Source organism: Ruditapes philippinarum, unplaced genomic scaffold (genome assembly GCF_026571515.1).
Source record: "Ruditapes philippinarum isolate M1 unplaced genomic scaffold, ASM2657151v2 ctg2130_1_1_1_1, whole genome shotgun sequence".
Classification (NCBI taxonomy): Eukaryota; Metazoa; Mollusca; class Bivalvia; order Venerida; family Veneridae; genus Ruditapes; species Ruditapes philippinarum.
Window position 1 is genome coordinate 53,804 of NW_026855895.1, and position 24,641 is coordinate 78,444.

The 24,641-nt window shown below is 32.1% G+C and overlaps 3 protein-coding genes across 3 annotated transcripts; 2 read left to right on the top strand and 1 right to left on the bottom strand.

The window, feature by feature from the left end:
• Positions 1 to 312: 312 nt before the first annotated feature.
• On the top strand, positions 313 to 1,880 carry LOC132744754 (acetylcholine receptor subunit alpha-like). The gene has a single exon (XM_060733537.1). It carries the CDS (start codon positions 313 to 315, stop codon positions 1,588 to 1,590), a length of 1,278 nt encoding a protein of 425 aa, XP_060589520.1. The 3' UTR covers positions 1,591 to 1,880.
• Positions 1,881 to 11,274: 9,394 nt separating this feature from the next.
• LOC132744746 (acetylcholine receptor subunit alpha-like) lies at positions 11,275 to 14,060 on the top strand. The gene has a single exon (XM_060733526.1). The coding sequence runs from the start codon at positions 11,410 to 11,412 to the stop codon at positions 12,667 to 12,669; it is 1,260 nt and encodes a 419-aa protein (XP_060589509.1). The 5' UTR covers positions 11,275 to 11,409; the 3' UTR covers positions 12,670 to 14,060.
• Positions 14,061 to 20,328: 6,268 nt separating this feature from the next.
• LOC132744756 (acetylcholine receptor subunit alpha-like) lies at positions 20,329 to 21,625 on the bottom strand. The gene has a single exon (XM_060733538.1). It carries the CDS (start codon positions 21,616 to 21,618, stop codon positions 20,329 to 20,331), a length of 1,290 nt encoding a protein of 429 aa, XP_060589521.1. The 5' UTR covers positions 21,619 to 21,625.
• Positions 21,626 to 24,641: the final 3,016 nt, after the last annotated feature.

The following is a 24,641-nucleotide window of genomic DNA, read 5'->3' on the forward strand; positions in this document are numbered from 1 at the left end:
ATTTATTACTTTTGACTGTCAAAAACAGATATTTAAGTACATATAAGTATTGGTTTGCACAAAGAGAACATTGAAGGGGAACTCGTTGAAGACTTTTAACGCTCGGTTTATGTATTTTTATCAGTATATTATACACAGTATCATTTTCAATATCTAGTAAAGGAATTGAGGAAACACAAAGGACATTTTAATGCATGTTGTGGTGGCATTCATTGTATTGAATGAAAGTGTTTTTGGATATGTTTTATATATCAAAATAATCGCAACAAAATAAACAGGATTATTACAGAAAACACATTTCATGATCTAAAAATGGTTAAAATCAGCAAAGAAATACTACTCACTTTATTTGTAACATTTGCTTCTATCTCAATTGTACATGCAGCATCTATAAATGACACAAAAACTCTGCTTTCGGATCTGCTTACTGACTACAATAAGGAAGTGCGACCAATACAAGACCAGTTTGCTGCAATAAATGTAACGATCATTGCATATATGAAAAGTATTCAAGAATTCGATGAAGTTCAAGAGAAATTTTCTTTTGTTGGTGCTTTGGCAGTAACATGGCTAGATGCAATTATGGTTTGGAATCCATACTCTTACGGAGGACTTTGGCAGCTTCCGGTTTCATATAAAGACGTTTGGGTTCCAGAACTTATTCTATCCAGTCCGTCAAAAGCAGTGAATACCCTCGGCAAAAGCTGGAATAAAGTGAGATACTACGCTAATGGATTAGCTGTTTGGGTTCCCGTCGATCTGATCGAAAGCACATGTTCAGTGAATGTCCGAAACTATCCATTTGATACTCAAGAGTGTGTAACTTCTTTTAACTCAATGGGATACGAAGAAAGTGAAGTGCTTCTTATTCCCGGCCAATCCGAATTTGATTTAAGTATTTATCAAGAAAATTCTCTTTGGGCAATTGCCAAAACAAAGGTTAATGTACAAACTGTTGGCGCTTCGTCCCAGATTGACCTCGTTGTGTCTTTGAAACGGAAGCCGTCATTTGTCGTTATAAATGTTATTCTTCCAATTCTTTTTCTAAGCCTACTCAACACTCTGGTATTTATACTTGTTCCCGAATCCGGAGAGAGAGTTTCGTACTGTGTCACTGTTTTGCTAGCTGTTGCCGTGTTTATGACGATTGTAAGTGACATGCTTCCACGAAGCTCGGAACCTGTTCCTCTGATTTCATATAAACTGATGATGGATATGATAATAAGTTCTCTAATAGTTGTGGTAACAATACTCAACCTCCGAGTTTATAATAAAGATAAAAGTAGACCAGTACCGACATGGCTTCGATCTTTATACCACATTTTAACGTGCCGTAAATGTAAAAATACAAAAGTTTTCACCTTGAAGAGAGATGAAAATTCTTCTAAAATAAAAGGGATGACTTTACATGAAGATGCGACTCAAGATATGGGTAGCAAGTTTCGCCACCTCAAAGACGCAATTAAAAACGTCGACGACATAACGTGGAAACAGATTAGTTTCATGATCGACTGGATCTCTTTTATTTTGTTCACCACAGCCTCGATTCTCAGTTTTATCTGTTTTGTTGCAACTACGTATAGTAACTAGATGTTCATATGTTTGAGTATATCGGCATAAGCTTTTAAAGTAGGATACACATTTGCACGTAGTTAACAAATGCACGAAATAAAGTTTAATTACTGTGTGATTATTTCATATCCTCCGCAGCCCGGCAATGTGTAACACACATTTAAAAGTTCAGTGTTACAAGTTGAACATTGTAATGGTTTGGTTGTATTTTTTCTGTAGTTGAGAAGTTGGTTGGCTGACCGAAATGAGGGAAGATGTATTGGTTGACTGGAAGAAGAGAAGTTGTATTGGTTGACTGGAAGGAGGAAAGTTGTATTATATAGCTGGAAGGAGAGAAAAAGTTGTATTGGTTGATTGCAGGGAGAGAAGTTGTATTGGTTGACTTGAAGGAAATAAAAAGTTGTACTGGTTGATTGCAAGGAGAGAAGTTGTATTGGTTGATTGCAAGGAGAAAATTGTATTGGTTAACTGCAATAAGAGAGATTGTACTGGTTGACTGCAAGGAAAGACAAAATTGTACTGGTTGACTGCAAGGAGAGAAGTTGTATCGGTTGACTGCAAGCAGAGAAGTTGTATTGGTTGAATGCAAGAAGTGAAGTTATACTTTGTGACTTAAATGAGAGAAGTTGTACCGGTTGACTGAAAGGAGAGAAGTTGTATTGGTTGACTGCAAGGGGAGATGTTGTATTGGTTGACTGCAAGGAGAGAAGTTGTATTGGTTGACTGCAAATTAGTTGACCGAAAAGTGACAAAATGCATTATAGATAGTTTTATTCTGGTACAAGACATGTCATAAAACAGCTACAAATTCAATGTCAACATCAATAGATACATGTGGACATGAAGGTGCATGCGTTAATGCCATATATTCAATACAAAAGGCTGACACAACAAAATGCATAAAGCCGAACTTATTTCTATTGCATTATTTGGGAAGTTGTTTACGGTTGACTGAAATCTTGACGAAAACTAGAAATGCGTTGTACAACCAAAAAGTTGAGTGGCTGATCAAGTTCAATATGGTGTAATGCTGGATTAAATAATTGCACGAAAACAAAAAGACAATATGTTACAACAGTCACTTATTCATGGATAAAACAATGAATTTAAGTAATTTTCATTTCAAGGAATATTCACATTTAACTAGTTGCTTTTAGCATTTAGATAAGGGATATTTAGGGGTTACTTTTTTTCTTACTTGAATCTCACTTATTTATTTTCAAGGAGTACACTTTAATCGAATTTGAATAAAAAATAAATCAGAGTGATTATAGCATTTACTAGCGGTAGAACCTTATTAACTATTTTGTTATATATAACATATTTATCGATATATTTAAAATGTATTGAATGTTTGTTTAATGTAAGGGTTATAAAATTACTTTCCGATCAATGCTTGAAAACAAAGTATATATTAATGAACCCTATTGTTTACCTTTCACACGAACCGTGCGTACCTTTTGCATTTTAGTTTTTTGTCTTTTATTTTTAAAGGGCGTAAGCTACTGTTCTGTACAAACATTTAGTGGAAAATGTAGAATGACAATTGTATAATAGAATTTATTAAAACTGAACATGATCTTAGAATATGATAACAGAAACATTGTAAGTGTAAAATTCGGGGTTCACGGAACTCATTTTTGAGATCATGCACATTTTAAATCAAATCAAGTATACAGTTTTAATTCTGTCTACAAGCCTTGTTGCACCGTAAACAGATTACGACGTGTGTCATTTTCCGGTGTTGATCAATATCCCTACCAGGATATCAAAAATAATGAGTTTGTCACCTGACGAAATTCATAAACATTTATGTAAGATATCCTTTCGAAATTGGATGCACGTAAACTGTATCTGTAAGATGTATAACGCATACAACTCATGCGTAAGCTAGATATGGCAAAAGCTGTATACGGTACAAGCCCTGCACTATGGTCTATTCCAGTTTTGTCGCTTTTGCATGGCTGATAAATATGTTTTAATTAAAAAAAAGAGAACGTTTAGTTTATTAGAATTTGCGTTGAAAGACTCGAAAAACTACTAGAACTCGAATGTTTTGTATTTTCAATTAGAGAATCATTAAATAACAATAAAACTAAAATTAGTTTAAAACACCGCACAAGCTTACTATACTTATATTTTGTATAACGTATGAGGCATTTAAAGTTAAATATACCTTTTATACATACTTAAAAGACATTTTTAAAAATATCTTAAGCTTGTTAAAAAGACTTTTTATACATAATAAAAGAAGTTATATACAAACGGACCACTTTAAGGATTTTATTGAATCAACATAACATAAACTTAATGTAAATATTATTTGCTCAATTGTATATATATAATTAGTTCAGCGGACTGGAGAACATGCATTAGTCTACTTCGGGAGCATTTCGATATTATAATGGGTTTTCTATTGTATTAGTTTTTTTATCTATATAAAAAACCTCGTTCACACCAATAGCTTAATAACTTTCAATTTCTTATTGACAAGTCCATTAAGTTAAACATTATAAACAGGTAAATAGTTTCAATTACAGAGATAAATTATGTTTTGAAGATAAACGCATAGATATATGAGCCGCGTCATGACAAAACCATTAAGTGCGTATGCGACCGGCATGGATCCAGTCCAGCCTGCGCATCCGCCCAGTCTGATTAGGATCCATGCTGTTCGCTATCAGTTTCTCTACTTTTAATAGGGTTGGTTGACGAACAGCAAAGATCCTGATCAGACTGCGCGGATGCGCAGGCTGGTCTGGATCCATGCTGGTCGCAAACGCATTACTTTGGTTTTGTCGTGACACGGCTCATATAACTTCGTACGTAATATCTGAAAGAACATGACGTAAAGGATTTGCATGGACTGTAAACATCATAATCCAAGGCAATCGGGACCATTGATAATTAAGATTATCTTAAAAAGTATTGAAGCTTCTGCGGCTATTTATTATGGTTGTGTCGTTTTTCTCTCTTTTTCAATACTTCAATTAAGTTGCCCTATACATCAGCATATTCAAGAAGTGGATTTAAATATGAAAAATGCCTACCTTCAAACATATTCGTAATGATAAAAAAACTTTAAATCAATTGATTTATGTAGGGCTTAAATTATTTGTAATTACGAGCTTTTACCAAACGGGAATCATTAGATAAAGTTACATCAAGAAATGTGTCTGGGAAGTTACATAAACGATATTATACCAGGGTTGCTAAAAACGAAATAGAACTAAGAGTCTTGAATTTAAAATTCCAAATTTAAAATTTTCATATGTACAGCGAACGTAAAATGTTGTCTACATTTTGAGCATAACGTAATGAAACTATTGTGCGAAACGCATATATTCCACCTACACGTTTGATTTTATATTTTAATGACATCAAGTGTAAATCTGACGTCATTCAGACGTGAAATAACTAAACAATCAAGCGTTGAACAGCAAAAATGTAGAAAAAATGATGTCCGTTAAAATATTGTAAATTTAAGTGCGACCGTTAGATTTTGCTAAGTGATTAGCGATATACCTTCAGCTATATGCGATTGAATGACCGGGCAATAAATTGACCATCACTTCACTATTTTTTTAGCTATTGAAAGCAAGACGGTGAATACGCACGAGATCACAGACAGGAAAAGGTGAGAAATTAACGGGACATTAGTTTTGTCAGTTGCAAAAGCTGACTTTAATTTTATTTAATTAGATATACATGCTTCCAATATAGACATGATACTCGGAAGTAATTTGTATTTATTACCTGAATTTGTCTTATAAATGAGCATGTGCTCTGTAGAAAAGAATACTTATATTCATTTTTATGTACAAAATGTATTGTTTTATGAACGTGCGATGACATGTGAAAATTAGTACTATAAATTGATTTTTCATTAATACTGTGCGTCCATGCCCGTTTAACTCAAAGATTATTTAAAACTCGTTTCATCTTCACAAACGAAGCCTGGTTATAGTTACATGATACAGAGACCCATGCACCACCGGGAATACTTTCAGAAAGAATTACTATGCTTGTTGCAATTTGTATTTATTTTGCGACGTCATGAAGCTTTTTTTATTGTATTGTTAGCATGCGCCTGGTTGTGTACCCCTTGTCATTTGAAATTTGTAAACATATTGTATATATTTTTTCACTGTGTATCGATATCTGTCTCTCATAATACTTTGTACGTAAATTAAAAATGTGATCCAGTTTTATTACTTTATATGCAACTCTCGAATATATGTTAATTGTAGCTCGTTGGCTGTGAAGGTTTTTTGACAATTTCAAAAAATAGATCATAGAATCGTGATGCTAGTGTTATAAAATTTACCACATATATTTTGGTGTTGATAAAGAATATGTATTTTAGATTTGAAGTAAATACCTCAAAATAATCTAAGTTAAAGGGAGATAATGCTAAAATATTGGCCCTGGAGTATTTTTACGTTCATCCCTTAAGAAATAAATTATTCATAGTATTGATTGGCAGTATTGACCTGAGACTCATTAATTTTCGGAAGCTTTTTCGTAAGTTTCCGTAATTTATTCCGATAAACTAATTGTTTTTAATGATAGGAATGTTGTCCATTCTTTATTTCAAACTAACGCCATGATGGCCTAGTGGTAGACTGATAGCATAGCAATTGCGAAATTGCAAGTTCGAATCCTTTACAAATATTTTTTTCTCAGATTTAATTATAATATATATGAAACATTAATGGGTGAATCAATTTCTTTAATTTCTTTAATTTCTTATTTTTTTTCTTTTAAAAATAAATCATAACTTTGATAAATAGATGTGTATTTGTAAAGTCTCATAATTTCAATGTTTACAGTCGTATAATTGGTGACTGAAATGCACGAAATCTTAGTAGTAGTCAAGTTTTGCAAAATGTAATTGAAAAAACATAAATAATAATGTTTCATTGAGATTCGAACCTGCAACCTTCACTTTGAAACCAAGAGTCTTAACTCCTTATCTACGAGGCTAATTAGGCAAGTGTTGTGTTGGTAACTTTAAGTTATTCATAAACCATGTAAACCGTCATGCCTTACTTTAAAATCCGAATGGTTTACTTCGGAATCCGACAGTTACAAACAAAAGGTCATTGAATATTCAAATGTCTCAGGCCAATATTGCGTAACAATAAGATATAACAATTGTTCAGAAAAATAATTCTGGAAATATGGATAATATAGTCATTCACCTTACATTATATGATGTTGGTGATGACACAAGGATCATACATACACTTGAAGTTTCAAGTCAATCATTCAATAAAAAAAAATACCTCACAGTAAGATACAACAATTTTCAAGGAAAATTTTGAGTTCGAGGGAGATAATTCTGAAAATAATGTTGCAAGAGTTATGAACTAATGTATTTTTATAACGTCATTTTAGTGTATATGATAATTATTATAATCTTTATATGAAATGAAGGAATACTATATCGACTGGTTAAGGTCGTTGACTTCAAATCAGTTGTCCCTCACCCGTGTGAGTTCAAATCCTGACATGGACTTTGAATTTTTTATGTAAGCAAGCTATCTGCAGTGTAGCAATACCACGTGACCTTGACGTCATTTTCGGCATCATTTCCAAAACAAATAATGCTCGATTCGGACAGGAAAATAGCCGTTAGTATTTTACCAAAACGTGACACCGACATGGACGCTTGGGTTAGTACAAAAACTTTCCTTTTTGCGCGGATAGTCTAGTTAAAAACAAGAGATTTAGTTAATTTTGCATCTTCACATACCATAAACAGGAAACCATAGAAATGCGGAATTATTGCGCAACTCAAAATCTTTCCTTATCAGTATTTTTTGCTTCAAATACAAATGCTGAAATTTTTGGTGGATGTATAATAACATCGGATACTGCCCTTAACCTGTTAACATTGCTTACTGTATGTGAACAAGGAAACTTACTAATTTTAGGTTCAAAACATTGACGTTATATATACATGTTCAGAGTCCTTGTCAATGTTAATCAATATTGATCCGACATAATCGATTCTATTATCATTTATATGACTATTATATTTAACATCGTTTATTAATGAATGAACATGAATTCTGTCCGATTCTGTTGAAATAAGTGCACGAAAATGGCATCCAGTTTACACCCAACACCGTCTAAAGGTCATGTAAATATTTTATATAACTTTAAATGTAAGCAATATTTAAATTTTCAACAAGACTATAAACTTATTTTCTAATTATATTTATTGATTATTAAACGTGCTTATTTTTTGTTTGATCTTTACACTTAATCGTCGTTTAAGTCAGATACAATTACTCGTATTTTCTTCAAAAATGTCTTCTCATATTTTACCAGCACATTCAAATAACAATTTGAAAAAGCAAATTTACTTAACCAATTTTTCCAATCACAATCCTCACTTGATGATAAAAATAAGTCTTTACCAAACTTTCATGTACATCAAAATATTAATAAACTTGACACAATAAATATAACTTATGATGAGGTACGTGATACTCTTAAAACTCTCAATGTTGGTAAAGCATTAGGACCTGATAATATCAACAACAGGATACTAAAGGAATTGTCAGAAGAACTCTCTGTACCTCTCTGTCATCTTTTCAGAAAATCATTCACAGCTTGTAAAGTCCCTTCACAATGGAAGCTTGCCAATGTATGTGCAGTCTACAAGAAAGGTGACCCGTCAATTGTTTCTAATTACAGACCTATATCACTTCTTAGCACGATCAGCAAATCTTTAGAAAAAAATATACATAAGCATATATTCAATTTCTTTGTTGCTAATAACACAATAACTTCATTACAATCTGGGTTTGTTACCAATGACTCAACAACAAATCAACTTGTTTCTATATATAATACATTTTGCAAAGCCCTTGATGATGGAAAAGAAGTGAGAGCTGTCTTTTTGCGATATTTTCAAAAGCCTTTGATCGTGTCTGGCATAAAGGTCTCATTTTCAAGCTTCAGTCTGCTGGAATAAATGGTGGGCTTTTAAACTGGTTTAGTGACTATCTCAGTGATAGAAAACAAAGGTGGTTCTTCCAGGCGGTTCCTCTCAAACCGTTTTTATTTCAGCCGGAGTTCCTCAAGGGTCCATTCTAGGCCCTCTTCTCTTTTTAATCTATATAAATGACATTGTTCTTGACATTAACTCATATATCAGACTCTTTGCAGACGATACAAGTTTATATATCATTGTTGATAATCCACTTCATGCTGCGGTGACTCTTAATTCTGATCTGAAAAAAATTACAGAATGGGCAAATGGTTGGCTTGTAGACTTCAATCCAAGTAAAACGGAATCAGTAATTATCTCTCGTAAAGTAAACAAACCAATTCATCCCCCATTGACAATGAACGGAGTGCAAATAAATGAAGTGACCTCACACAAACATCTTGGAGTAACATTTTCTAATGATGGAAATTGGCATTCTCACATACAAAATATTACCAAAAAAGCCTGGCAAAGAATTTATATAATGAGATCTTTGAAATTCATTCTTGATCGTAAGTCACTTGAAACTGAATATCTCTCTTTCATTCGGCCCCTTCTGGAATACTCGGATGTTGTTTGGGACAACATAACTCAACAAGATGTATTTGAACTTGAAAAAATACAACTTGAAGCCTGCAGAATAATAACCGGTACAACAAAACTAGTTTCTATCTCTAATCTTTATGAAGATACTTGCATCCAACCCCTTAAAGTAAGACGCTACAAACACAAACAAATACTTCTTTATAAAATGTTTAATAATCTTTCTCCTCATTACCTCTCTTCATTAGTTCCCGATACAGTAGGAGAATCTTCAGATTAAAATTTACGAAATGCAGACAACACTAGAAATATATTTTGTCACACACAACTTTATTCTCATTCATTTTTGCCATCATCAATTAAAGACTGGAACAATCTTCCTGTTAATTACAGAAATTCACCATCCATTTCAATTTTCAAAAGTAGACTTAATGAAGATGTTCAAAGTGTGCCTTCTCATTATTCTGTAGGTGAGAGAAAATACCAGATTATACACACACGACTTAGAACACATTGTAGTTCTCTCAAAGAACATTTGTTTTCAAAAAACATAATAGAAAGTCCCCTATGTGAATGTGGTGACATAGAAAACACATCTCATTATTTCTTCTCGTGTCCAAGGTACCAAGATAAACGAAATGTCCTCCTTAATAATTTAAGTGAAATAACAACTGTCACACTTAACGTTTTACTCTATGGTGATAATTCAATTGCTGACGATTTAAGTGAAGCAATAGTCCTTCATATACACTCATATTTACACAGAACAAAACGTTTTGAAATGTAATAGAAAGTTATTTTTTCGACTAATATGAAATAGAGATTTAGATGCATAATATCTTCTCAAAAGTATATTGTAAACTCGTTCCATCAACTCCATAGTATTTTAGTGACCATTCCTGTTGTCTTTCTTTTTCTTTCTCTCAAATCTGTCTCTTATTTCCTACCATCTATTACCCAACAATTTCAACAATTAACTAACGTTTCCATTTCTTTATTTTTCTTTAATTTTTTTTAAAACATGCTTAAAAGTTCTATTATTTTTCTTGAAAAGTTTAAACGTGCTAATCTGTGCATTTATCACTTACGTGTATTTATGCTATAGAACTATAGGGTTTTCTTTCACATTTTTATGTCAATATTCTATTATTAAGGTCGTTTCGATTAGAAAAACCAGAGTGTAAATTGCTAACTTTCCTGTACATGTAAAGAAGCAAGTTTATAGTGAAAATGTTATGTATATTTAACTCAAAAATGCATATAATTGTTACCATTTTACATACTGTTTGAGATAGTGATTACGGAAAGAGTTTTTAAAAAAGCTTTCAAGCTTACTACTCAATCCGTACTATTTATTATTTGTCAATTATCAAGTAAATGTAATACTTATAAATAAAATATTGTTTAAACTAAATAACAATTTATCCTCTTCGCCTCGGACAATTTGTTGTTTTTCCTAGCAAACGTTCTTCCTACCTCTGTAAGAAGACATTTTTAAAGAAAAATTCATACTTCATCCATTCCATGATGCTGTAATTCGATAATTGTGATTTTCTGTTTGTTTTAACACATTAATAATATTTATATTTTTTATGGAATACAATGTTCTAAGAATTAATGGTTTTTGTATTATATACATGAAACATATCTGACGTCGAATGAAAATAATCAATTTCATTATGAACTCGTGCTACAGAGAAATGTTGCGACAAAAACACACTCTACATTTACAGTAAGAAGCCGATACTAGTATATCCTAAATGACAAGTCACACAGCACACGAAACTTGATATCTATAATTTGTTATTATCATAACGGCCTACATAAAATCGGTAAATGGTTAGGGCCTTGTGCTTTTCTCTAATAACTTTTAAAGATAACCTTTTCAGATAAAAAGTAATTAATGAAAGTGCAACAACAGTTATTTCCGATTTGGTTCACATATCTAAACCTTATTATATCAATACAAAAATATTTATTACTTTGACTGTCAAAAACAGACATTTAAGTACATATAAGTATTGGTTTGCACAAAGAGAACATTGAAGGGGAACTCAATGAAGACTTTTAAAGCTCGGTTTAGGTATTTTAATCAGTATATTATATGCAGTATCATTTTCAATATCTAGTAATAGAATTGACAGAAACACAAAGGACATTGTAATGCATGTTGTGCTGGCATTCATTGTATTGAATGAAAGTGTTTAAGGATATGGATATGTTTTATATATCAAAATAACCGCGACAAAATAAACAGGATTATTACAGAAAACACTTTTCATAACCTGAAAATGGTTAAAATCAACGAAGACATACTACTCACTTTATTTGTAACATTTGCTTTTATCTCAATTTTGCATGCAGCATCTATAAATGACACCAAAACTCTACTTTCGGATCTGCTTACTGACTACAATAAGGAAGTGCGACCAATACAAGACCAGTTTGCTGCAATAAATGTAACGATCATCGCACATATGAAAAGTATTCAAGAATTCGATGAAGTTCAAGAGAAATTTTCTTTTGTTGGTGCTTTGGTAGTTACATGGCTAGATGCAATTATGGTTTGGAATCCAAACTCTTACGGAGGACTTAGGCACCTTCCGGTTTCATACAAAGACGTTTGGGTTCGAGAACTAATTCTATCCAGTCCGTCAAAAGCAGTGAATACCCTCGGCAAAAGCTGGAATAAAGTGAGATACTACGCTAATGGATTAGCTGTTTGGGTTCCAGTCGATCTGATCGAAAGCACGTGTTCAGTGAATGTCCAAAACTATCCATTCGATACTCAAGAGTGTATAACTTCTTTTAACTCAATGGGATACGAAGAAAGTGAAGTGCTTCTTATTCCCGGCCAATCCGAATTTGATTTAAGTATTTATCAAGAAAATTCTCTTTGGGCAATTGCCAAAACAAAGGTTAATGTACAAACTGTTGGCGCTTCGTCCCAGATTGACCTCGTTGTGTCTTTGAAACGGAAGCCGTCATTTGTCGTTATAAATGTTATTCTACCAATTCTTTTTCTAAGCCTACTCAACACTCTGGTATTTATACTTGTTCCCGAATCCGGAGAGAGAGTTTCGTACTGTGTCACTGTTTTGCTAGCTGTTGCCGTGTTTATGACGATTGTAAGTGACATGCTTCCACGAAGCTCGGAACCTGTTCCTCTGATTTCATATAAACTGATGATGGATATGATAATAAGTTCTCTAATAGTTGTGGTAACAATACTCAACCTCCGAGTTTATAATAAAGATAAAAGTAGACCAGTACCACCATGGCTTCGATCTTTATACCGCATTTTAACTTGCCGAAAATGTAAAAATACAAAAGTTTTCCCCTTGAAGAGAGATAACAATTCTTCCAAAATTAAAGATGCGACTCAAGATAAGGGTAGCGAGTTTCACCACCTCAAAGACGCAATTAAAAAGGTCGACGACATAACGTGGAAACAGATTAGTTTCATGATCGACTGGATCTCCTTTACTTTGTTCACCACTGCTTCGATTCTCAGTTTTATCTGTTTTGTTGCAACTACGTATAGTAACTAGATGTGCATATGTTTGAGTATATCGGCATAAGCTTTTAAAGTAGGATACACATTTTCACGTAGTAAACAAATGCACGAAATAAATTTACATTATTATTGTGTGGTTATTTTCATATCCTTCGCAGCCCGGCAATGTGTAACACACATTTAAAAGTTCAGTGTTACAAGTTGAACATTGTAATAGTTTGGTTGTATTTTTTACTGTAGTATAGAAGTTGGTTGGCTGAACGAAATGAGGGAAGTTGTATTGGTTGACTGGAAGAAGAGAAGTTGTATTGGTTGACTGGAAGGAGGAAAGTTGTATTAGATTGCTGGAAGGAGAGAACAAGAGAACAAGTTGAATATGTTGACTGTAGGAAGAGAAGTTGTATTGGTTGACTAGAAGAAAATACAAAAGTTGTACTGGTTGATTGCAAGGAGAGAAGTTGTATTGGTTGAATGCAAGGAGAAAATTGTATTGGTTAACTGCAGTAAGAGAGATTGTACTGGTTGACTGCAAGGAAAGACAAAATTGTATTGGTTGACTGCAAGGAGAGAAGTTCTATCGGTTGACTGCAAGAAGTGAAGTTATACTTTGTGACTGAAATGAGAGAAGTTGTATCGGTTGACTGAATGGAGAGAAGTTGTATTGGTTGACTGCAAGGGGAGATGTTGTATTGGTTGACTGCAGGGAGAGAAATTGTATTGGTTGACTGCAAATTAGTTGACCGAAAAGTGACAAAATGCATTATAGATAGTTTTATTCTGGTAATAAAATACATATCATAAAACAACTACAAATTCAATGTCAACATCAAGAGATACATGTGGACATGAAGGTGCATTTGTTGATGCCATATATTCAATACCAAGGATGACACAAAAAGAAGGCTTAAAGCCGATTTATTTCTAATGCATTATTTGTGAAGTTGTTAGGGTTGACTGAAAACTAGACGAAAACTTGAAATGCGTTGTACACCTAAAAGTTGAGAGGATGACCAAGTTCATATTGTGTAATGCTGGATTAATTGCATGAAACTCTAAGAAACAAAAAGACAATATGTTACAACAGTCACTTATTCATGGATAAAACAATGAATTTAAGGAATTTTCATTTCAAGGAATATTCACATTTAACAAGTTACTCGTAGCATTTAGATAAGGAGTATTTTAGGGTTACTTGATTCTCACTTATTTCTTTTCACTCTAATTGAATTTGAATTAAAAATAAATCAAACTGATATAGCATTTTTTTGCTTTAAAACATAATAAACTGTTTTGTTAACATAACATATTCATCTATACATTTAAAATGTATTGAATGTTTGTTTAATGTTAGGGTTATAGATATACTTTCCGATCAATGCTTGAAAACAAAGTATATATCAATGAACCCTATTGTGTACCTTTCACACGAACTGTGCGTACCTTTTGCATGCTAAGTTTTTTGGGTTTTTTGCTACTGTTCTGTACAAGCATTTTGTGGAATATGTAGAATGACAACTGTATAATAAAACTGAACATGATCTTAGAATATGATAACAGAATATTGCAAGTGTAAAATTCGGGGTTCACGGAGCTCATTTTTGAGATCATGCCAATCATAAATCACTTCAAGTATACAGTATTTATTCTGTCTACAAGCCTTGTTGCACCGTAAACAGATTACGACGTGTGTAATTTTCTGGTGTTGATCAATATTCCTACCAAGATATCAAAACAAATGAGTTTGTTACTGAACGAAATTTATATACATTTATGCAAAAACCTTTTTTTCGAAATTGGATGCGCGTATCCTTAAGTAAACTGTATACATTATAATTCACTGTAAGCTGTATAACGCATACAACTCACGTGTAAGCTATATACGGCAAAAGCTGTATACGTTTCAACAAGCCCTGCACTTTGGTCTGTCTAAGTTTTGTCGCTTTTGCATTGCTGATAAATATGTTTTATTAAAAAATGAGAACGTATATTGTATTAGAATTTGCGTTGAAAGATTCGGAAAACTACTAGAATTCGAATATTTTGTATTTTCAATTAGAGAATCGTTAAATAACAATAAACCTTTAAAACACCGCACAAGTTAACTCTAGTTATATATTGCATTACGCTTGATGTATTTAAAGTTAAATATACCTTTTATACTAAAAAGACATTTAAAAAAAAGTTTAAGCTTGTTGAAAAGACGTTCTAATACATAAAGAAGTTAAATACAAACGGACCACTTTAAGGATTTTATTGAATCAACATAACATAAAGTAAATGTAAATAATATTTGCTCAATTGTATATATATAATGAGTTCAGCGGACTGGATAACGTGCATTAGTCTACTTCGGGAGCTTTTGATATAAACATTTCGAAATTATAATGGGTGTTCTATTGTAATAGTTTTTATCTATATAAAAAAACTTGGTTTATACCAATAGCTTAATAACTTTCAATTTCTTATTGACCATCAAGTTAAAAAATTATAAACAGGTAAAGAGTTTCTATCACAGAGATTAATTATGTTTTGATGTTTTGCAGATAAACGTATAGCCGCGCCATGACAAAACCAATAAGTGCGTTTGCGACCAGCATGGATCCAGACCAGTCTGATCAGGATCCATGCTATTCGCTATCAGTTTCTCTACTTGTAATAGGGTTGGTAAACGAACAGCATGGATCCTGATCAGACTGCGCGGATACGCAGGCTGGTCTGGATCCATGCTGGTCGCAAACGCATTACGTTGGTTTTGTCGTGACGCGGTTCATATAATCCCGTACGTGATATTTGAATGAAGATGACGTAAAGGATTTGCATGAACTGTGCACATCATAATCTAAGGCAATCGAGACTATTGATAATTAAGATATTGTTTATGTCAAACAGTTTGAAGCTTCTGCGGCTTTTTATTCTGGCTGTGTCATTTTGAATGGAATGTTTTTCTCTTTCCTTTACTACTTCGGTTCATTTGCCCTGTACTACATCAGCATATTCAAGAAGTGGGCTAAAAATATGAAAATTGCATACATTCAAAATATATTCGTAATGATAAAAGTGTTAAATGAATTAAATTATATAGGGCTTAAAGTAATGTATTTAACTTAATTGTAAATACGAGCTTTTACCAAACGGTCATCATTAGATATAGTTACATCAAAAATGCGTATAGGGAGTTACTTGAACTATATATATCAGAGCAAAAAGAAATAGGACTAAGAGTCTTGAATCTTATGATATTTGTATTCAGTATGTATTCAGAGTTTAACTATACGGCATTTTAATTAGTTCAGTAAATCCCTAATGATGCAAACAGCATAATAACAGCACAAACACTCGTGCTTGCGTAAAATATGTCAATAAATCACAAAAATCTAACATGATTCCACAGTGAATTTTATTTCAAGGGTACGTTGGCTTTTTAACCTTTAATCTGCTGACAATGAGTAGCCTTCAAGCTTTGTCAACAGTATAGAACCGGGGCAGTCTACATATCTGAACAGTCTGTCCAGGCTATATACTGTAGATTGCTTACTTGTTTTATTTTGTTGTTAAAAGCCCTTAAATTCGCAAGGACCACTACAAATTCAAAGCAAAACAAACTCATTTCACAAATTCAATAATATTGGCTAAATGTTATGTCAAAATGGTGAAACCTAAGGCTTTTCGAAATGAAACAATATGTTAATAAAATTATTTTTATTATTATTATTATTTCAGTCATATTAATGCTATCAATAAGATCATTCAAAATAAAAATGAATGTCCCCTAAACACACATTCTTTTGAATATGAATATCGTAAAAATGACAGCGCCATATTTATAAATGAAAACTACACTTTTAATTTGACTGAGTTTGCTCCTGTAAACACCGAAATCACATCTTTCTTACAACTACAAAATGACTGACAGTAAAGGAATCTAATAGAGAGAAAATCAAACAACGCAAAGATAAGGTACGAGTATAGGACGATCTCCGGACACCCGTTGTCTAGCTCGTTGAACTTTCTAGTAAATTATATCATATAAGATATATACACAGACTATCAAGTATTATATATAAAGGTTTTAGATAACGAAATTTCAGTATTGCAGCATGTTTTAAATTATGTGCATATTTCTTTTATAATGACAACCATACAAATCAAACTATGAATCTAGTGCTGCTTATCTCATTGCTAATGATACTCTGCAACAGAAAAAAAAACTGTTTGATTAAAAGCTATAACGACGATGCCACTAGCCTAAAGTCATAATACAGATTTGTTACCTACGAATAGAAATAAGCCACGTCTATAACAGCGCACATTTTTATCTGCGTTTCAAATTTAGGAAGCTTATTTTACAATGTTGCGGTTAATTTGAGACAAGTTTCGGCTCCTTCCAGATCATATTAAACTCACTTGATAAAATACAGTACAACTTCTTTAAAGCAACACCCTTTAGGAGTAAAAGTTTTGGTTACTGCAGCGTTCCTCTATAGATAGGTTAATTATACAAATATTTAATCTATTGTGAAGTTTTATTTATAGGAAGAATTGATACTGTCGTAAACAGGTGGTTGCTTTAAAGAGGACCGCTCATCAGTGGTTGCACTGTATATATTACAAGACAGTTGAATGTAAACATGTAATATTGCAACTGTGTATAATAATGTTATAGTTTTACAATATTTACAACATTGATTATTGAATTCCATTTCCTTAAACAAAGTTTTATAAACCTCATGGTTTATCAAATTTCTACTAGGCATGAACAGTGACGCTGTTATTCCTTGCAGCTTCACAACACCGGTCATGAATATTTAAATATAAAAAGCAAACAAGACCAAAGCACGTGAATGAAAATTGAGATAATAAGCCATACAAATAAGCATAACATAAATAAATAAATATATTCTTAATTAAAATAAATTAGTAACTTTCCAAATGAGAATTTGATTGATTAATTATTGACTGATTTATTTTACCAAACACACAATATAACAGGTAACAGTTATAGATTTTATATCGTTACAAACGAGTTGATATAAATCAGAAAATAAAAGAAATATTTTCATTATTTTTTTGTATAAATTTTCTATCATTTTGATATGATCACATCGATCGGTTTATTAAGTCTTACTGAATAATTTATAAAATTATTATGACGGCTGTGGAGAGGTGTGTGGGATATTTTTCTTTTTTTCTCGCGCAGCTTCGATTGTATCTATTTATCTGCTTCTTATGGGTCTAAAATTATCCGGACACTTTTAAATGGATGATGATGAATGTTTTATAAATTTACTTTTTGCATGTTTACAATCCAATGGTTCACCATACCTAGGAAACACATCAAACAAATTGTAACTAAATTTGTTCATTACTAAAAATATGAAAGGTTAGTCCATATTTTTCTTTTCTGGAAATTAATGAAATGGTTTTTAACTTTAGACCCATACTTTTTAAAAAAATAAATCTGGTTATTTGAAAAGCGAGAAAAGCTGGAAAAAATTGTGATATTAGCTTAAACATAATACGAAACAATTTCTTGCCACTTATATTAATCGCTTTCGAGTCTGCTTATCGGAACTACCCAGTACTGATGCCAAATGAAAAAATATGGTCGTGACCTGAATAAGCTCGAATTCATGCTTTCATTGCTTGAAAAAAAAACATCAATTTAAATGACAATATATGACAAATATACAGAAATGATCACACGTGTAAAATACAATATGTAATATTAAGAACATTAAGAATACAATTCAAGCAATAATGATTAACTTATATCTATTTGTATTGCTAATTATAAAACGAGTAGCTTTTTCTGAATTGACATGTTCACTGTCACCTGATTTAATTGATTATATATATTTCATCATAAGCAAACAATGTTACATTTAAATTTGTCGACAGAATTGCATATATAGAAACACTGTTTTCAAATCAAAATGATTAAACTTTGTTGGTTTCATACATATGTAATGGAATAATTGGCTTATTAAATCATATCCTGCTAAATTTCTTCAGTTTCTTTGCTCTGCTTTGAATTTCAGTCAGCTCATCCAAAGTATAAGGGATATCAATATCAAAACACAACAAATAAAAGCTTCTAACGGCTACAAACCCTAATGTATTATCATGTTAATCTCTTTCCTTTCCGGCATTTAAGGGTTAACATTATGATATAAAAACATCAGGTAAAACGAAACACCGAATTCTTAATTTCGTCCTTTTTGTTGTTGTTATTTCTTGTTGTTGTTGCTTTTGTACTAAAACAGTCATTTTTTTTAAATTAATTCATTTTATCTTATTCGCAATAGTGTGTCAATTTATACTTCAGTTTTAATTTTCTTACATTAAATTAAACATTAAAACGAAAGTCAAGTTTAACAAAAACATGTCATATTTTATAAATATATGTATGTTTATGTCATATACATTTCATTATTATATGTTTCTTTGATAATACCATAACTTTTAAACGTCGCATTGAAAAATAATGTCAGTTCAATTCACTCAAGAGGCACTTAACAATATCGACCAAATGCTTTTCATTGCTATTAGTCTAGAACCAACCAGTCAAGAGTTCATTTAGTCCCAAACGAGGCTTAGGAAAACGGTTCTATCACCAACAATATAATAGAATACATCATTTGACCTCAGTTGTCATACACTTTCGTGTATACATCTGTCTCATTTTTATCACAATTATGTTTTTCTCATGGGAATTGAATCTACAGCTATTACAAATTGCGGTATCACATTACCTTTAATATGTTTGCAAAGCTTAATTGCCTTTAATGATATTAAAGACTGAATTTATTATACTGATTTCTAAATTTAACCGTGAAAAATCAATTCTAGGTACAGTATAGGTCAACCACTGATATTTGCATAATTGTATACAATGTCTATGATATGTAGATGAAAACGGTAAAATGGTCACTGCTGCATTCGTCATAGTTAATTTCTGTTGTTTGAGTTATACCATTTAAAATACTATTCACAATAAAAACAATATAGAAATGATTACAACTTCCATTTAAGCAAGAGTTTTTCATGAATCAGTATGAATATTTTGAAGTTCTAAAGTAATAAAGCATTCCCTGTCATCCCATTAAGCAAAAAATTACATATTGGTATACATGAGTCATTTTATAGTATGATTCTTTTGCGTTTGGCACTAAGTCTTAGTACTGTTAAAGTGATTTAGAATCAATATTAAATTCAAAATACCAATGTGTCTACGTCACAAATTGTTTCACATTTAATGCTATTTTCTTTAAGTGATATGTTTTCCCCTTCTATGGAAAAAAACACAATTTATAGATGACGCTTAAACAACACAACAAATGTAAAAAAGATGTATAAAAAAATATGGAAAAAGGAAGCTTACAATGCTTAATGAATGCAATTTTCACATATAAAGCGCAGAATAAGCAGTACGTGGACACTAATAGGGGAAACAAACTGTTCTTTGCAGTATGATCTCTTGTCAAGGGATAACTTAGAATGGATATTACAAAACACAACATATTTCTGAATCGAGAAGGTTCATTTTAAGTAACACCTTTCCTGTCAGTTTTAACTGTTATCTCCTTTATTTGCAACGTCTAACGGTCAATTCACAACTGAGAACAGTAAATACTATCTTGCACGACAATGTATTATGTACAAGTCTCAAATAAAACGTCTGTTCTGTTCATTTCTAATCTTCACTAGAGCTTACGGCAGTTATAGCCAAGAAAATAACAAAACTCGCCACAGAAACTGCAGTATAGCTTACCAAAGCCACCTTGTCCATCATTATACTTAATTTTTTCCATGTTATTTTGTTGTCTTCATCATGTTCTTCCACAAGTCGACCTATCTTGCTCTCTATCGGTTCATTCTTATATTCAACAACGTTAATTGTCTTCACCTTTGTACTGGTTTTTGAACTGATTTGCTTCATTTCCTGGAAATGTGGATCAATTTTCTTCTTGCTGCAGCTAACACATGACAACATGATGTACAAGGATTTCAACCATTGTGGAATTGGGATGCTTTCGTCCTTGTGATATAAGTTTAGATTAAGGATCGCGGTTGTGACAATGAATGAACTGATGATCATATCAATCATTAGTTTAATGGAGATGACCGGCACGGGTTCGGAGCTTCTCGGTAACATATCACTAACGATGGTCATAAACACTGCTATTGCAAGTAAAACTGTTATGCAATATGAAACACGCTCTCCAGATTCTGGAATAAGGAGAAAAACTAAAACGTTCAACAAACTCAGAAAAAGTATTGGTAAAACCATATTTATAATAACAAAGGAAGGTTTTCTATTAAGATGGAGTATCAAATCGAGTTGACTCCCTTCTCCAACAACGGAAATGGACACTTTTGACTTTTTGATTGACCAAATGGAGTTTTCTTGGTAAACATCAAACTTAAATTCATTTAAAGCAGCAATAAGTCGCACTTCATATTCAAAATAGCCTAGAGTGTTAAAGGATGTTGTACATGTTTGTGTATCAAAAGGATAATTCCTTACGTTAACAGAACACGTGCTCTCAATTAAATCAATGGGAAGCCAAACAGCTATTCCATTATAATAAAAGCGTATTCTATTCCATTTTTGACCGAGGCTGTTAACGTCATCAGATGGACTTGATAAAACCAATTCTGGTACCCATACATTCGGATAGAGCACCGAGATCTCATAAACACCGCCGTATTGGGCCGGGTCCCACATCATATTTACGTCGTGCCACATGAACAACAACGCTCCAATAAACGAAAATTTACCCTGAACTTCATCAAATTCCTGGATACTTTTAATGTAGGCTTCAATCGACACGTTCACTGCCAGGCTTTGGTTAGCAATAGGACGTACATTGATGTTATAATCCGAAAGAAGGTCGGATGTCAGCGTCTTTGTGTCATTAATCGTTCCACACTTCACTGAGTAATTTGACAAAACTATCATACACAAAACCATACAAATCATTTTACCGTTCTTTTCCATGACTTATAATTGTTCTACATCTTTATATAATACTTCCTCCTTGCGTAAATGTTTTACGCTTCAAGTGTCCCTTACAATTAAGTTCATTAATATAAATATTTATAATTGTTTTAATATCAACTTATTTAACAGGAGTACGGTTTAGACGTCATGAGATAATTCCACCATTTCAGATTTTACTTTGAAATAAAATTCCGTTCAAACTTTCCGGAGAAAATAACTTAAATGATTCTATAATTGTTTAACTATTGACCATGGTAAATAATTATTAACTTAATTGATTTCTTGTCTCGCTAATCAGTCTATAATTATAGGTCTCTTTTTACAGAAGTAAAATTTTACGTTCTAATCTTGTTTCTGTCAATAATGAGGTAGAACGTTTGAATAGAATGATAACTGACTTGATATCAGGACTTATTTTACATCAGTCGTTTTTTTTACTCTAGAGATCATAATTATATACAGGACATTTATTCCATTGATTGAATCATGAGCTTTGTCTGTAACTGAAACAAGTTTTCTAGTTTGCATTGATGAATTATTGCATGTAATTAATGGTTATTTCTGTGACTATAAATGATAGTTCATTGCGATAGTTACACTGAATTAATACACTAGTACGTTGTTTAGAACCGAGGAGTAGATATTGATAGTGTATAATGACGATTTGTCTAGAATGGGAACATTATTGTAAAAAATGAAATAGAAATAGCAAGATAGTATTAAGTGAAAATAGTATTAAATAAAGATTAAGAATAGAATAGAAACGTCCTCAGATGCGTTCTTACAATTAATTAATACATCTTCAATTGAATTTTTTAAGCTTTTCTTTTATTTATTCTGTGAGTTTGTACATTTGCATATATATCCAATTTACCAATCCGGTCAGAAGCACGTTGAGTGGCGGCATTGCCGAGTGGTTAACGCTTCGACTAATGATATATTGATCGCTAGCCGCATGAGTTCAAACCCCGTCAGGGGCAAGTCGTTGTTCCTTGAGCAAGAAACTTTGTACACTCATTGCTCAGAACTGGTTGGTTCCAGGAACGGATTCGAAAGTGTGTCTATAAGCTTATAGTTCCTACACAATCAAACTAAAATAAATTCTGTATAAACCAAAATTAGAAAATGAATGTACAAACTTCGCGTCGTTACTAATAAACTAGCAGGCATAGACATTGCATGTCTTAAGTATACTAGTAAATGAATAATCAGCAGTATTTGTATCATTATTTTAAGTTGTTATTGTTGTTGTTTTTTTGTTGTTTTTGTTTGTTTGTTTGCTTGTTTGTTTTTTGTTGTTGTTTTTTTCTCTCTCATAGAAAACTGTTTTGAAGTTGCAGGTCTACCAATATGCGTAACGCTTTTATGAATATACATGAAGTTACTGATTTAAATCAATAAGTTGCAAAATGTGCTTATTAACACTTCTCTAGCTTCGTTGTCCCTCCAAATGTTAGTCTTGTCTGCTGGATCTGGTCAGACTGCAAGAATATTAATCACCGCTAGCATATTCATAGAGCAAATATCCTTTTCCTAACATATAATAATACAAATTAACTTTAAATCAATAAAGGATACTTTGTTCGTAGTTAATTTTACTGATAAATGTAACCTTGGGCAAATATTTAACTTTGAGACAAACATGTTTTTAATTGAACAGAAATAATTACATGGTCAATAGACCTTTCAATTTCCAATAATGCTGTTCATAATGGATAACTAACAAACGAGATCGAACTTGGAATACGAGTAGATGATTAAGACTGACATGAAAAACGCATTGATGCTTTGAATGAAAATGAGTTTGGTATTTTAGAAGATCATATTGCAATCGTTTTGTTTACATTTAAAGCATGTAAGGTTACTGGATGAATTACATTTTAACGTTATAAATTTTTTATTGTATTCTAAAGTTGACAGGTCCAACATCTTGTAAGAGATTTTTTTTGTCCCTAAAAAAGCCGTTATCACATCAGCAAAAAATCTTTAAAAATGTCATAATCGGTAAACCTAATACATTTGGTTAGTCCGTTAGTCGATTAACTATCTTTGTTTTTCTCTTCTTGTTTTTCTTTTTTGTCTATTTCTTTTTTGTTAATTATAAAGATATCTCCAGTTACATAAATTTATCATGACAAAATAGCTGTTTTGTTTTGTTGGACTGTCAGTCTGTCATTCTGTATGTCTCTCTGTCTGTCTGTCGGTTTTATTTTAAGCGGATTACATTACATCTGTGCGGTCGGTCCTACTAACCGATTTTCCTGGAACTCTAACCAGTATTTACCAATTTCTCTGCATGTAGCTACTATATAATCTCACCTGATTTCTGATCCAGTGGTACGAACAAATGGCCATAAGACTCATTGTCCGAGATCTACTGCCATCGAAACGTTTGCCTCGTCCGAAGAACGAACTATATACAAGCCGTCAGACTATTATTATAACAGTACAGTACACCTAAGAAAAACATTAAACAAATTGTAACTAAATTTGCTCATTGAAGGAAAATGTGAAAGGTCAATCCATATTTTTCTTTTCTGGATATTAATGAAATGGGTTTTGATATTCTAAATATTGAAAAGAATTAAAAGTATATATATGAATAGTTTCAATGCAACTTAAAATCTAAAAGCAATGTATATATAAGATGTTAGAATACATAATTTGACCTCAGTTGTCATACACTGTCGTGTATCTGTCTCATGTCATCACAATTATGTTTTATTATGTTTTTCTCATGGAAATTAAATCTACAGCTATTACAAATCGCGGTTTCATATTACCTTTAATATTCAATTCAATTCAAATTCATTTCAAATAGTTTATTTACGTCTCATCACGTGTACAGCACATATATCACAATCACAATGAATAAAACTGGTAAAAGTACATAATGCCATTCAATATAGAATTATATGAGACGTGTAAGTAAAGCTTACATCTATATAGGTAATATGTTTGCAAAGCTAAATTGCCTTTAATGTTATTAAAGACTGCATTTA

Coding starts and splice junctions, on each gene's coding strand:
- LOC132744754 (XM_060733537.1), top strand. CDS start 313: ATGGTTAAAATCAGCAAAGAAATACTACTCACTTTATTTGTAACATTT.
- LOC132744746 (XM_060733526.1), top strand. CDS start 11,410: ATGGTTAAAATCAACGAAGACATACTACTCACTTTATTTGTAACATTT.
- LOC132744756 (XM_060733538.1), bottom strand. CDS start 21,618: ATGATTTGTATGGTTTTGTGTATGATAGTTTTGTCAAATTACTCAGTG.